The sequence below is a fragment of the Pogona vitticeps genome, chromosome 5 (genome assembly GCF_051106095.1).
Source record: "Pogona vitticeps strain Pit_001003342236 chromosome 5, PviZW2.1, whole genome shotgun sequence".
Taxonomy (NCBI): Eukaryota; Metazoa; Chordata; class Lepidosauria; order Squamata; family Agamidae; genus Pogona; species Pogona vitticeps.
The window spans coordinates 159,148,248-159,164,302 of record NC_135787.1 but is presented as its reverse complement, the minus strand read 5'-3'; the positions used below and the strand labels follow the sequence as shown (position 1 = coordinate 159,164,302).

At 38.7% G+C, this 16,055-nt stretch overlaps 1 protein-coding gene across 1 annotated transcript in view; it reads left to right on the top strand.

The window, feature by feature from the left end:
- Window positions 1–15,271, top strand: part of LOC110089011 (sodium-coupled monocarboxylate transporter 1) — a 34,922-nt gene extending 19,651 nt beyond the window's left edge. The window contains exons 8-15 of the mRNA XM_020811734.3: window positions 31–119; window positions 2,387–2,499; window positions 4,433–4,500; window positions 5,685–5,771; window positions 9,543–9,751; window positions 10,584–10,687; window positions 11,551–11,636; window positions 12,638–15,271. Coding sequence (XP_020667393.1) covers window positions 31–119; window positions 2,387–2,499; window positions 4,433–4,500; window positions 5,685–5,771; window positions 9,543–9,751; window positions 10,584–10,687; window positions 11,551–11,636; window positions 12,638–12,769 — 888 coding nt within the window. The 3' untranslated portion in view covers window positions 12,770–15,271. The remainder of the gene's footprint in view (window positions 1–30; window positions 120–2,386; window positions 2,500–4,432; window positions 4,501–5,684; window positions 5,772–9,542; window positions 9,752–10,583; window positions 10,688–11,550; window positions 11,637–12,637) is intronic.
- The last annotated feature ends 784 nt before the right edge of the window (window positions 15,272–16,055 follow it).

Here is a 16,055-nt window from a genome sequence, read left to right as displayed (position 1 = left end):
TGATGTGATTTATACATATTTTTTCCCCAGCTCATGCCATACTTAGTATTGGATATTCTGAAAGATTTTCCAGGTGTGCCTGGTCTTTTTGTAGCTTGTGCTTACAGTGGAACATTAAGGTAAGTTAATCCTGAATCCATAGGAGGAGGGAAATGTTCATGATGTATCCAAATGGCTACCGCAATTAATGGTCTATTTAATCCTAATCTACCAGTTTTTTAAAAAAATAATTGAAGAGTGAGGTGTGCAGAGCCCCCAAACCCAGCAGTCCAGTTTATTTAAGGGAATCCTTAAAACAGGGAACAGGGACCTTGCTTCCCGATACCAGATCGGTGCCTGTGCAAAAAAACTCTGCCTCCAAAGTTGTGACAAAAGGAAAAAAAAACATTACATGCCCCCTCACGTTCTATTGCAATGCGCAATCAGTGCTTATCAGGTATCCCTCACAATCCTTCAATCAGTCACAAAAAGGTGTATCGCCTAGCAGTCCCTTTCATTGAGGGGGTTGTATAAGAAAGCTTTGAGGCAGTCTGACTTTTTCAGGACCACTCCAGCAGGTTTACTTTCCCAGCCAGTAATATCCTCCTATGATTCCTTGGACTGAGAAGGGGGAAACCCATGAAGGGCTGCACTAGCCATATAACCCTTTAATATGTCATGTGCCACTGCCAGAAAAGAGATGATGGCGAATAGCACCCATTCCCAGCTACACGTGCAAACTAGGTGTCTGGTAAGTCTGGGAACCCTTTGTTAGTAGTTCTAGTTATGTGCGAATTCTGCAACCAAATATGGCTCCTGACTGAAATGTCCTGTTGAGGTGGTTTAGGTTAATCAGCAGCTTAATTGCCTTAAACAAGCTAATGCACTGTTTCTTGCAAATAAGCCCCACTGAATCTAGCAGGACTTAATTCCAAGTAAATACATATGGAACCGAGAAATAGCAGTTGTGGAATTGTATGATAACTGCTACTGAATTAAACACAGAAATTAAATAAACTGTATATAACTGGAAGCAGAAGATGAAGCAACTCTTTTTTTTCTGCATAAACAAGGCCAGAAGTTGACTGATAATGAACTATTAATATCAAAAATTAAACTAAGTACACTAAAATAACCATAGTGCCAAAATGTAATTTGAATAACATTCCTGATGAATGAACTCTATGTAAAGGACATATTTGCATTACTAAATCCAACTAGCATGAACTAAAATAACTGCAGCATTAAACTACAGGAAGAATGCAAAAAAAAATTATTCTTATTGTCTAAAGATTCTGTACAAAATGCCTAGATGGATGATGCGGGGTCTTAACATTGTTAATGAGAGACATGACAGATGTAAGCAGCAGTAACCAATTGTTCCTCCCTTCCTCTTATTTTCAAAGAGAGTTTTGTCTCTCTGGTCTATGTCTTTTACCCTCTCTTTTTGTCTGCTGGCAGTTAGTATGTAGTTTAGAGTTTGTTAGAAGCAGTCAGTGAATCTGTTGAGGCCTGCTGCTTATAGCAGTAATGTTTGTTTAGCATGAAGTTTTTGATTTGTTCAATTGTAAGTACTGTAAATGAAACCTTTTCTTTCTCTTACCAGTGTCTCAGAGTGAGTTATTTAGGCTGTTAGTGCCAGCTGATGAGAGAAAAAGGGGTGGTCTAATCTGGGCAACCTGAAGCTAATTCTGCTCTGTGAGTCCCTGCATTTCTGCTGCAAGGCTAGAGGAGTTTAACCAAAATTCAAAACTCTGCAACAGGTTCCCCAGAAGTTTCTGGATTTTAAACTCCCAGAAGCCTTCACTACTAGCTGCACTGACCAGGATTTATGTGAGTTGTAGTCCAAGAACATCTGGGGACCCAAGGTTGAGGACCACTGTACTAGAAAGAGGTGAAGGCTGTAGAAAAGAGGTAGACTGACTTAATAAAGTGAGCCATGACCTTTATTTTAATGACCTTGAATGTTTGGAGGTCATTTGTTCAATATCAGTTTATTACAGCAGTATGTGCTTTGGTTCTTCTCTGATTCCTTCTCTGTCCTCCTGAAGCAGACCCCCCACTGAGTGGTTCCATTCACTCCTGTGAAGACTACACAGCTTCAGGACTTTTGGACCACAGTCTCTAACCTGAGGGAATCTTGGGAATATCCCATGATTCAGCAGTCAGTCTTCTTTACTTAGCATACAGAATTGCCCAGGGACTGTACAGTATTGGTTATTTTAAGAACCTCTCTTCTTACAGTAAAATCACTGCAGATCATAATAACTATTTTTTTATTATTTCTGAGCTACTGATCATAACAGCTGTATTTTTAAAGAATGAAAACAATGATTATTTTAGTTAGTATTGTACAGTACTAATTTAATGTATGACATTGAGACATGTTCTGTTGTATTTTCCTTAGTACAGTGTCCTCTAGCATCAATGCTTTAGCTGCTGTGACAGTAGAAGACTTAATTAAACCATACTTTCCATCACTCACTGAAAGAAAACTGTCTTGGATTTCTAGAGGAATGAGTAAGCGCACTGTTTCAATTTATGTTAGCTTTAGGAAACAAATATTGTTGCATATACCATAAGACGCACCTTTCCATAAGACGTACCAATTTTTTAGGAGAAGAAAACAGGAAAATATAATCTGTTTTCTTCGCTCCATAAGACGCACAGACTTTCCACCCCCCTGTTTTGTGGGAAAAAAGTGTGTCTTATGGTGCGAAAAATACGGTACTTCTGTTTACATTGAAAGATTCTGTTAACATTGAGCAGGTTAACAGATTACTGCGTTTTTATAGTGGATTTTAAATATTAATGCCAGCAATTTATTTATGAATTAGTGGAATACGCAGAGTTGTTCCACAATAACTCATACACTATGAAACTTCTGAAAATTCCCTTGTACTATTATTGGGCATGTATACAAATAGGCTAGTGAAGTCTATTTTATGTCTTACATATGGTTTATCAGAACATTAATTACACAGGCTGTGCAAGTAGGTAAGTCAATGCTAATTTTCAATATCAATCTGTATGTAAGTAATGCACAGCATAAATTTGTGCATATTTACTCAGACATGAATCCATTATTTTCAGTGGGTTTTACTCCCACTCAAAATGTATTGTAGTTGCAGTTCATTTAAAAGCCTTTAAGAAGGAGTTTTTGACATCACCCTTAGTTCCCTTTCCCCACTGTTATTGATTTTATGTGCCATGTAATTAGAACTGACTTGCAGCAGCTCTAATAGCATTTTCAAGACTATATGAGATATTAAGGGAGTGGCTTTACCAGTCCCCTCACTCCTCACGAGTTTCCATAGCTGAGCAGGAATTCAGCCCAGATCTCCTGAATTCTAGTCCATTACTCTATCCACTATATCACTCTGAGTATCCCTATTCCCCACTATAAGCATTCCTAAGTACATAAAACTGAAATGATCTCACAGTCTTCCACCCTGTATTCCTCCACACATTTCCAATTTATTTTTGCTAATTTTTCACTTCTGCATTTAATGTTGAAGCTCCTTTGAACACAATCCTGTCTTCCTTTTTATACTCTGTAAAGTTCTATGTATGTTGAAATTAATAACAAACAATAACAATAATAGGAGGTCCTAAAAGATCATGAAGTATAGGATATGTGTTGCTGGTACATTTAGTGAATGTTAGGCAGTGCAATGCATTATAAACTTCAGGGGCTAGGAATAAGCAAAAGTCTACTCTAGTGACAGAAATCTATTTTTAATGGCAAAAATGCACTTGTGCTAGCACAATCCCTTTCTGCTGGCTGATCTCAGTGGTACATCAATACAGGGATCTACCAGCAAAACAGCAGTACAGTTTAAAATCTATTAACAGGACAGTAAAAAAAAAGAGTTGTAGAAAGGGAGGAGTAAGGCAGTAGCTGAGTTACAAAATGCCTAGAACTGTTTTACTCTGGGGGATACAGCCACAATACATGCACAAAGTTAGGCCAGGGAGAGGACAGTCTTAAGCAGAGCCATATCTACCCATTTAGCACCTGGGACAAGTAGTACCACTTTTCACTCACCCTGCTCTGAGGTATGAGTGCAAGCCTCCCCCCCAACACGAAAAAGGGAAAATGTGGTGTGTCCCCCTCCCAAGTGTATGTTTTTGGAAAAAAAAATGAAGTGACTAGGGACAGGTCATGTTGGTGTTTATTTTCCTAACACTCACCAGTAGATTCAACTCCAAATTTTGATGCCTCTAAATTTCGGTACCTTGGGCCAAAGCCCCAGTTGCTCTATCCTAGTTGGGCCTAATAATTTTCGACATCCCCAACTGAGGAGAAGGTAGGATTCAGCACAGCTTAAGTTGGGCTAGTATCGGTTCAGTTGGTCCACAGATCTCTTTGCTAAAGGGATTAATAAATTAATGTACTGTATTCATTCCCCCCATAAATTTATTATTTCATGTATCTCTGTATATTATTTAGGTCTTTTTTATGGTGGAGTGTGCATTGCTATGGCCGCCTTGGCATCACTTCTGGGAGGTTTGTTACAGGTAAAAAAATCAGTAATTTCTCGGTTCATGTCAGTTTGCCTATGAGGACAGAACAGCCAATACATGCTCCCTGAATGTAGGTAACTTACTTGTTAGTTCTGCTACTTACAGTGGATACAGTTTCATCCTTTCTACTTTAAACAATTTTATTAATAGACTTAAGTCAGGTTAAGAAACAAAAACCATTTAAGAAGTGAAACCTACATTGTTCTAAGCCCACAAACCTATTTTAATTTCAAACTTTAAATCAATGCGTGCACTAACCTGCATGGATTTAAAATAATGTACATTTAGTTGATGTGATGAATTCTAGTCATTAAAAACAGGAAAAGCTTACAAAAAAAGAGCCAAACTGTAAACCGTTGGCCTTTGTTTGTTTCAGGGCTTGGAAGTAACATGTTACAAGTAACAACAGTACTTGTAGTAAAGCATTACTTTTGAGGGTAATGGCAGCATAAAGATGTTCCTTTTCCAAAAAAGGTAATGACTGGTAACTGGTTGTTACTTTTTTGAATATAGTGAGTACTATTGTTTTTACTTGTTCTAAAATGTTTTCCTGAAGCATTTTGAGGGTGCCCCTCAAATTGTAGGCCATTTCCTAGCTTTCCCTCACCAAAATTACAAAAAAGAAAAGAAAAGAAAAGAAAAAGCAGACAGTGTAACAAGCAAGAGAACACATTACTAAAACATTTCCCACAAAGAACAAGTTATTGTATAGTGTTTTTATAATATGTCACCTAACAAATTATTTTGAAAAGATAACACTCGAAATTCTGATTTGTTTTAAGAACTGTTTCAGAAATGATTTAATATCAAAATTATATCAAAATGATTTTCAGAATGATTTAATATCAAAGAAGATGAGGAAGGAGGAAGTGCTTGGCCCTCTACCTGCCATTTCTCTAACGACTTTTGCTCTTGTATATTTTTAAATGCACCGTTTTTCATGTTAAACACTCGTTTTAAATCTTGCAGGGCAAAACCCATTTTGTTTGGGAGATTAGGAGTGGGAAAATGGTGGGTTAGCATAAGGGTCACCTCTTCTTATCACTTCACAATGATCAATCATGCCTTCCTCTACGGTGGTTATGTATTATATATTAATAATGTCCAGAAAATGACACCAGTGAGGATTGACATGGAAGACTGAGTTCCTTTCTGAATACTTTATTTTACTCCTTCAGGCAGCTCTCAGTATTTTTGGGATGGTTGGCGGGCCTCTCCTTGGACTCTTTTCTTTGGGTATCCTATGCTCATTTGCCAATCCTGTGGTAAGTAGTATTTGTGTGAGTGGCAACCTGCTGCAATTTTTGTGTATTACCCTTTGTTTATATGTATATGTAATAACATTTTCAATTGGTTTCCTGTGGCAATTTCCCCATGGCAATTTACATAGGCGGCAAGATATAGTCAAATGTGTTTAGAACATTAAATAGTATTTAAACCACATTTAGAGAGGCCAGAAAAAAGTAATATAGGATAAAATTAATAAAACCAGCAATTATCTACCAATCCAAAAATTCTTCCTGAAATACAAAGCATTGTTTGGGAATGTACTAAGTCATTTGACAATCTGATTCGGAATAACAAATCCAACCATTGCTTCACAATGGTCCTGTTTACTACTACAGCAGAAAATTTAGCTAGCACCAGCTTCTTTCTGTTGTTCTTCTGAGATATGCATTTTGCTACAGATGACAACATCAGCATTATAGGGACTGTGTCTTCTGGCCTTAAGTTCCATTCTCCTCTTTTGTCTGCTATTCCAGGTGTTATCTAAAAGAGAATGAACATTCCACGCCCCATTTGTAATTGATATAAACTTGCTTCCTTAATTTTGTGGACTTCTACTTCAAAGTGTGGGATTCCCACCAACTATGGCTAGCTGGTCAGAGTATAGTGAAACAGACAGTATTTTGGGCACCTGTTCTAGCCACCTCCTCAACATGGAGATGAGAAGTGTGATGCTAAAAAAGGCCCACCCAGACATTTGGCTGCTGCCAAGCTCTATTTCTTTGTACCACCTGAGAGCAGCCCTATATGTGAGTACAGATGGATATGAACCTGAAAAATGGTGGTTCATGGTTAGTCACGAACCACAAAACACTACCAAATGACTGGGGGAAAAATTGGTTCATGGTTTAATTTTTGGTCCATGCTTGTTGGGGGGGGGGCTACCTGCTCCTGTTGCGCTGCCTCCACAGCATCATTGCTGCCATGGCGGCAGTTGCATGCGGCACATCAATGAAGAGCCTGGTTGCTGCCTCTGCACAAGCATGCGACCTCCCAGATGTTTGCCCTGATCAGCTGGGAGGTGGGTGCGTGCACAGATTTTGTGCAGGCTCCTGACCCTCTGCTGTTCGGCCTGTTAAGCTGGGCTGCAGGTGCATGTGCAGAGGCAGCAGGCCTGTCTCCTGGAAAGGAAGCTGGCGTGCTGTCTCTGACGATGGTGGCCGCAGTGGAGGCAGGAGTGCAGCAGAGGCAGCAGGACCAAGTAGGGAGGTGATGAGGGCAGTGGGAAGGGGGCGGGTAGGCTGAAGCAAGACTGAAGGTAAAAGTTCAGCATTTTGTTTTCACGAAACTGTATCTCCAAACTGGGTCACAAACCCAAACCACGAACCAGTCTGATTCATTAGTGTTTCTGGCTCATAGTTTGGTTCGTGTCCATCTCTATACATGAGCCATGTACAGGTTCATAGTTACGGCTGCCAGTGCATCTGCACCTGCTGTTTTGCTGCTTGCTTATCATCACTAGTTTTTTTTTTTAAATAAGTAATATAGTAAAAGAGCAATGTGGTGAAATGACGAAACAATGAGGTATTGGAAATGACTTCTGTGTGAATTTATTTAAAGTGAGGAAAACTTACACAGCATCAGCCCCATTCTTTCTTCCTAGTGCCTGTCATAATCCACTGGCAAGACCCAGTCACGACAACTGAAGATGGGGCCAGATGCAAGGGCCGACCAAGATTTCCTAAGTGCCTCATCCTGCCCTACATGTACTATAAACACATTGGTTGCTTGGCTGGTTTTGGCTGACTTTCTGTAGGATACATAATGATCTTCTGTAGGATACATAATGTGCTCTCCTACTTTGTCAGCTACACCAGTCTTTGCATGCTGGCATAGGCATGTCCCATAAAATGACAGAGGGCTAAACCCATCAATTTACCTCACCTGGTTTAGATCCCCTCTTACATAGTTTACTGAAATGTGGCTGTTGTGTATGTTACAGCTACTTGGATGAGAGCTGAATGTTAGGTGAGGCCAGCAATGAAAGTAAAGGTCTTTATCCAGTGTGTTGTTACTCTATGGAACTCCTTGCCACAGGATGTGATGATGTCATCTGGCCTAGATGCCTTTAAAAGGTGATTGGACTGATTCTTGGAGAAAAAAATCTGTTGCAAATTACAAACTGTGATGGGAATGTATAATCTCCAGGCTTAAAAGAAAGGTACCTCAAAATGCCAGATGCAGGGGAAGGGTATCAGGAGACAGGTATCTAGTTGTCTCATGTGCTCTCAGAGGCATCTGGTGGGGACACTGTGAGATACAGGGAGCTGGACTAGATGGACCCTTGGCCTGATCCAGCAGGACTCTTCTTATGTTCTTATGTCATAATAAGTCAGCTGGTCCAATTATTAGATATCTTCCCACAGAGGCACCTCATATACCCCATTTGTTTATCCCAAAGCTTTTTTGCTTAATTCTAAATTTTATAACAAACATTTGTATGGAATATGTAGTTTATGCATAACAAAATCAAATACAAGAACCTATTTGGTGAGGGCAACAGCATAAAGTATCATTTAATACTATTCTTTAGCATCCTTTGCCCTGAAACTCTTACTTGCCCTCAAAAATCACCTCCATGACTGTACTCTTTGCATCCAAAGCATCTGGTAGGTGAACAAAAGCTTTCTGCTGGGAAATAACAAAGAGAAAATGCATTAGACCATGTGAGGGGCCGTACTTTGCCTCCCCTGGTTTTAGCTGAGAAACTGAAGACAACTGTGTTGAAAAATCATAACTAGGTTTTATTGGAAGATGTAACAACAAATCAGTATGCTCAAATTCAACTTCTGCATTTTCTCTTGTTGCCGACCGGTCGAGCGGGGGCATCCAAACATCTTTAATAAAGGGATTACAGTTTAAGTCGTCCCAAGGTGCTTTCAAAAATGGATTACTGTTTTCCATCTCACCAGTCTCTATCTCAGGGTTTAATAGCGGGGTGGTCTCATCTTGCACCTCCATCCCGTAAGGGTCATCCTCTCCTCGTAGAGGGCTCCACGGTCCATCAAGTACCCCCTCCTCAGGGCTTCTTCTAGACGCCATACCCGGCACTCTCTCTCCTCCTGGTCTACTACCTCTTTTTCCTCCCTGAGCCGCCTGCGCCACTCTCTGGCCTCCAACTCACCCCAATGGGAAGGACATTGTGGCAGCCCCCTTCTTCGTCGGTAATCACCTTCCTCTCGAGGTACCTATACCTTTTCCCATTTACCGGTCCACGGGTCCTCTACCCATATCATTTCCCAACCCTCCCCAGTATTGCATCCACCTCTCCTTTTATATCTTCCATTCCCGTCTCCACAATGGACCTCCCCCTTTCCTCTCTTCCCGCCAATTCATTCCCGGTCTGGGTGGCCACTGTCATCTTTGACAGTTCCCGCTCTAATTCCCAGGTATCGACTCCCCGCTGTTTGGTCTCGATGGGTGGTGCAGGCGTGTCAGTCTGTGCCTCTTGTTTCTTTTTGAGGGAGGACGACACTCCAGCGAGAGCCTCTACACTCTCGCCTCGCATCTCACAGACCATCATTTCTCATTGCAGTCCTGAACTGAATCATGATTCCTTACTCACGTGTCTGTTATTTTGCTAAGAGAAAGGTTTACCCAGTCCTAAGTATGCCATTCAAACATACTCTGCTACTAAAATGTCTTGTGCTTAAAGATATGATGGGGGAGATGGTTAGTTATTTTTTTTATTTCTCTCACATTTTCCTTATCTTTAAATTTTGAATAGGATTTTATTTTCTCTTTTATAGGGTGCTTTTGTAGGTCTCATTTGTGGATTCACCTCTTCACTTTGGGTTGGAATTGGAGCTCAAATTTACCCTCCACTTCTCCATAGTACCATGGCATTAAATTTCTCAACTGCAGGATGCAATTTAACCAATGCAGGCACAGATGGGAACTGGACTACTCCTACAAATCTACCATCATTTACAGCTTTGAATATGCAACCACCTGAGAGGTACATAACAAACTGATTATTTATCAACTAACGTCTGTCATATTTAAGGTGGATTGAATGCAGAATGAGAAAAATCTTTGGTCCTATTTGTTGACAAATATTGTAGTTCTTTGGTTGTTGTAGGTTTTTGAGGCTGCTTGGCTGTGTTCTGAAGGTTCTTCTTCCTAACTTTTTGCCAATCTCTGTGGCTGACATCTTCAGAGGACAGGAGTCTCAGACAGAGACTGGCGAAACATTAGGAAGAAAAAACTTCAGAACACGGCCAAACAGCCCAAAAAACCTACAACAACCATCGGATCCTGGCCATGAAAGCCTTTGAGAATACATTGTAGTGTAGTTCTTTGTCCATTCATGTACAAGAAAAACTCATAAAAATTAGCAGAAGGTCTTTTGTTCACATTACTTGGGAGATGAATAAGCATTTGACATTGCAGATCATGCAAGGATAGAAAATGCTGGGTATAGAATTTGTTCTCATTCTGTTACTAGCATTGTGTTACTAGTGTTGTTGTTTTGTATAAGTAAACCTTAAAGGCACATTATTTAGATGGAAACATGCTGAAATTCACTAGCAAGGTGGTGAAAAACAATAAATCTTGGATGCAACAGCACAGCTGACATACTGAAGTCTTTCTATGGCTGCTTGTTTTTTATAGTTAGATAATGCTGATATTCATATTTTATCCACATTTCCCCTATTGTCATGCAAACATCTTTTAAATTGTAGTATTTAAACATGTATTTAAAATGAGAAAAGATAGTTTCATTTTTGTTTTCTGATTTTCTGTGCATTATGAGAAACTAGCAAATAAATTCCATTTTTCCTTTCCAGACCCATCCTTGCAGATTATTGGTATTCCTTATCCTATTTATACTTTAGCACACTTGGAACCCTGGTCACAGTTGCTGTGGGAATAGTGACCAGCCTTCTGACAGGTACTTATTCCTGGATTTTAATTTTATTGAGATATAATTCCCATATACTGTATAAATTCATTCTTAAACCTTTATATTATATATGTTGCAAAATATGGATTTAAAGTGTCAAAATATATTTGTCTTAATCTTTTGTTTGGAACAATGCAAGCAACACAACTGGCTTTGTAGGTATTCAGCTACACAACAATGTTCTTCTCTGATTCTAACAACCAACTTGTTAGAGTGGTATAAATATACCAGATGGGTGGGATATAAATCAAGTCAAATAAATAAATAAATAAATAAATAAATTGATAAATCTTAAATTTCACCTGGGATTAGAATATAGTAACCACTCATTATCATATGAATCTGACTGGATTCATATGATAATGGCTCCCTCATGGATGACATTTCCTGTTTGCTTTGATCTGTGGGCATGTTGGATTTTGAACGGACAACCTCTTTAAATCCTCCTTCTAATGCATATTTTATTGTTTCCATTGGTTTACTAATACAAGTCACCTTGGATGCCTCGAACTCAGTGATGGCCATCTCGTCAGATACTGCTGGATTGCAATTCCTATCAGCTTGAGCCATCATAACCAATGTTGGCAGGTGATAGTCGATGAAGTCCAGCAACAACTGGGAGATCACAAATTTCCTACCATTGCTGTCATTGAGGAATGAAAACATGATTTAATAGATTTGCAGTGGCAAATGAACAAATAAACACCTGCTCTGATAGGCAGAATAATATCTTGCATTTTTAAAGTCACTAGTCTTGCTATTTCTCTGTCCTTGTTAACAACTGCTCAAATAATCATTTATAATAATCTATATGTATTTGATGGGATTTGACTGAGACAGATGTTTTTCAGGAGGATTACGGCAGAATGTGGATCGGAAATTCATGTTAACCAAGGAGGATTTTCTGTCTAACTTCTCATTTCTGAAACCTAAACAGGTATGTATAATTTTGCAATATATTCCTAGGTGATTCTTTCCGGGTGGTAACAGAGGAAAATTTACTAGGAGATATATTATTATTCTAGTTTGTTTCTAACATGTAGAACCAGTTCTTATTTTCACTGTTACTGGAGAGAAGTGACACCTTTGATGTAATTCAGCCTTTTGACGTCCTCTGTAATTTAGTCATTTCACTGAAAACTATCAGACTAATATTTTATATGTATGATTAATGAAACCATGGATCAAATGAGCCAATAAGTTTATAACATTTTTCTAGAGATGCTCCCTAAGTTGTGGAAGGAAATATATTAATCACAGTACTGATTTTGTTACTTGTTTTGTTTCACTATTGGGCATTTCCTAGTCACACAGGATTAATTTGCAAGTCTGATTGCCAGGGTACTGTGAGAAAATCCCAGAGTAAGAAGGAAACAGATCAAAAGAAAGATATACTCATTTGCTTGAAGGCAGTTTTGATCCCAAGTATTACTTTCTACAAATATGAAAATTTTAAAAAGTATATACTTCATGCACCAGCTCCTGTTGGTGATCCCTAAAATCACACTAGAGCAGGCCAATTGAATCAATGGGGATTTGCAAAGTTAACTCCTTCATACATTCCATTGATTCAAATGGACCTACTCTAACTGTAACTTACTGTGCTAAAGAAAGTCACAGAGTAAATCTGAATCAATGGAACTTATGAAATAATTGGCTCACTAATTTGTCATTGATTCATTAGGCCTACTCTCGTGCAGTTTACTATACTAAACAACAAGATTTTGACCCTTATGTTGATACTCAACGCTCACATAACAGCTTCAGGGCCCATTGACTGCAACTTGTTTAACTTGCTGTAATTAACTGTATTATGTTTTTATTTTTGTATAGTATGCATTTGTAAACTGCCCTCAAAGCATTGCTGAAGAGTAGTTTATAACTCTTTTAAATAAGTAAGAAGCATAACATTTCATTGTAAAATATTATTTTTTCCAGGAAGAGAAAGTCACAGTTTTAAACTGGAAGCCATTCACCATGCCAGATGAAGGAATCACTAATCCAGCTTTCAATCATATTGAAATGAATATTTCAAACAGTGAAGAAAAAGTCAACAATAGTCACATATAAAAATCCTCTTGGACTCTGTTTAAGTTGGCAGCTATTTCAGTTTACGTTTCTGAAGACAGGCACTGAGTTCATGTCCCCAGAAAAATTATCAAAATCTTAGCTGTTCACTCTAACCAGGACTCTGAGCAAGTCATAATTCAACTTGATATCATCAGAACTGAGAGGCAATTTCTTCAGGCAAAGATTATATAGGATGATATATAACAGGGAAAACTGCAAATAAATGGGTAAAAATAAAATTAAAATAAAAGAATAAATAATGTGGTGGCACCTTACAGACTAATTGTTATATTTTAATGTGAGCTTTCATGGAGAAGTCATTTCCTCAATTATAAAAGACAAATATAACATGGCAAATATTTATACTGTACATGCCATCAACATGTGCATGCAGGCAGCCCTCTTTGCAAATGTGTGTGAGTACCCCCGAGGGCCTCTGCCCTTCATGCATGCGTGGGAGTGCACCCACACCAGCACCCCCCACTCTTTTGCTTGTGCGAAGGAGCCAACTGGTTCATTGAGTTAAAAAGTTTGGGGACCACTGCTGTAAAGGATGTAAGAATCTATGTCATAAAAAAACAGTGACAGAATAAAATTTATTTACAGTGGTACCTCGACTTACGAACGTCTCCACTTGCGAACGATTTGAGTTATGAACGGCTCCGTTCAGAAAAAAGTTGGTTAGACTTGCGAACAGAGCCTCAACTTACAAATGAAAAAAAAAACAACTTTCCTGCCCTTTTTTTGACCTAAGTTCATCTTAGGTCAAAAGAAGAAGAAAATAAAAAAAACTTCCCCTAGTGGTAGAGTACAGATTAACCGGCTTTGCATTAGTTCCTGTGGGAACTAATGCTTCTACCTACGAACAGCGCCTCGACATATGAACGAGAAACAGCAGGTACAGATTAAATTGTTTTCAATGCATTCCTATGGAAAAGTTTGCCTCGATTTACAAACTATTCGACGTACAAACACCGTTCCAATACAGATTTAGTTCGTACCACTGTATTTGTTTTTATTTATATGCTGCCTTTCTCCTGATAAGGGGACTCAAGATGAATGTTATACTAAAGGGACTGACCTTTTACAATTACTAAAATATGGCCTTTTATTTTTAGGATGTCTTTTTAAACAGCTACAACGATATGTGAATTACCCCAGGCAGTGGATGTACACAAGACCAACACTGTAGTGAGTTAAGATATGTTGCTTGTGGTCATCCATTGCCTGAAGTAATTCACACATCACCGTAGCTGTTTACAAAACCTCCTATAAAATAATAGAAACTCTAAAGTGCCAGTCTCCTCAGTATAATTAACATCTTCTTCTACCATTGTTATTCTATGCCAGAGGTTCTTACATCCTTTACAGCAGAAGCTTCAATGGAATATACCTGTATACCAAAGAGGCTATCACCCCACTGTTAAATACCCATAGACTTTCTTACCAGCCAGCCACAGTCTCTGTATTTGATGCCACGTGTAAATATTTGCCATGTATATCTCTCTCTTGTGTCTGAGGAAGTGGATTTGTCCACAAAAGCTGACATTAAAATATAACAATCTTTAAGGTACCACCATGCTTTTGTCTTTTTTATTTGTTCTTTTATTATTACTTTATTTTTACCTACAATGCTTGCACAAACATGGCTACCTCTTCTACAATTGCAAATAAATAGACATATACCATTGTTCATTTATAAAACATGAGAACATGTTCTGGAATTTATAAATCCTAGTGAGTGTATAATGATACATAATAATAGGCTCAACCTACAGGAAGCCAGATTTAGGCTAAATGCCAGAAAAAAAATTTAACTGTCAGAGGAGTACAACAATGGAACCAATTACCCCAGGAGGTGGTCAGCGCTCCAACACTGGAGGCATTCAAGAGAAAACTGGACAACCATGTGTCAGATCTGCTTTGATTTGAATTAGTGCATTGAGCAGGGAGTTGGACTCAATGACCTTATAGGCCCCTTCCAACTAAATTATTATATGATTCTATGATATGTTGCTGATTTCTTTGATAATTTCACTGACTTTAAGGTGAAATCCTAGGCATACTTAGAGTTAAGTACCGCTATCTCACTGAGTGAACATAAATAGAATGCATTGTATATTTATTTTCAAAATAATCATGATTCCTTACTCACTTACATGATGTTCCATTCATTCCTATTTCCTCTAACTTTTGGTCAGGAAACATGTTCTATTAGTCCAACAGTGTTCGTAATGTTGGGGAAGCTACAGTCCAGATTATTCCAGGCATTTTCATATATAACACAATTAAATACATAATAGGGAAAATTTTCCATTCTCCTCAGGTACAGTGCAATTCTACAATAGTAGTATATAATATTTTTGTATAGGATTTTTAAAAGGAGATTTGTCGTTTAGTTGTGCCCGACTCTTCGTGACCCCATGGACCAGAGCACGCCAGGCTCTCCTATCTTCCACTGCCTCCCGGAGAGGGCCTTCTTAAATGAACAATGTAAAGAAATAGAGGAAAATAATAGAAAAGGAAAAACCAGAGATCTGTTCAGGAAAATTGAAGATATTAGAGGAACATTTTGTGCAAAGATGAACATGATAAAGGACAAAAATGGGAGAGACCTCACAGAAGCAGAAGACATCAAGAAGAGGTGGCAAGAATACACAGAGGAATTATACCAGAAAGATCTGAATATCCCAGACAACCCAGATAATGTGGTTGCAGACCTTGAGCCAGACATCCTGGAGAGTGAAGTCAAGTGGGCCTTAGAAAGCTTGTCTAACAACAAGGCCAGTGGAGGTGATGGCATAAAGGAGATTAAATACCTTAAAATAATGGACAGAAATATAATAAGGGCCAGTGACACAAATGACACAATTTTTTTTATAGGATAACAAAGGCAAGTTCTTTGTGCAAACATCTCTGAATACTCTTGAAACTATAGTTCAGTTAGTTGCTGCCTTTTTCAATTAATGTAATTCCTGGAGAAGTCGTGTGATTATCAAATGGCTGACTTTATGAAGCTACATATATGCACCAGACAGAAAATCAGATTGGTTGTTTTAACTGTTCATTTTATTTGAAAATTTTGGCACAAAAGGAGAAGGCAAATTTCTTTGAAAAAGACAATGTTTGGAAATGTTAAAGGCTGCAGGAAAATAAGAAAACCACATTTGAGATGGATTGACTCCCTAAAGCAGAGGTCTCCAACCCCTGGTCCGCGGTCCTGTGCTGGTCTGTGGCCTCAGCTGGACTGGGCCGCGGACAGACCTCCTGCCTCCCCTGCATGCAC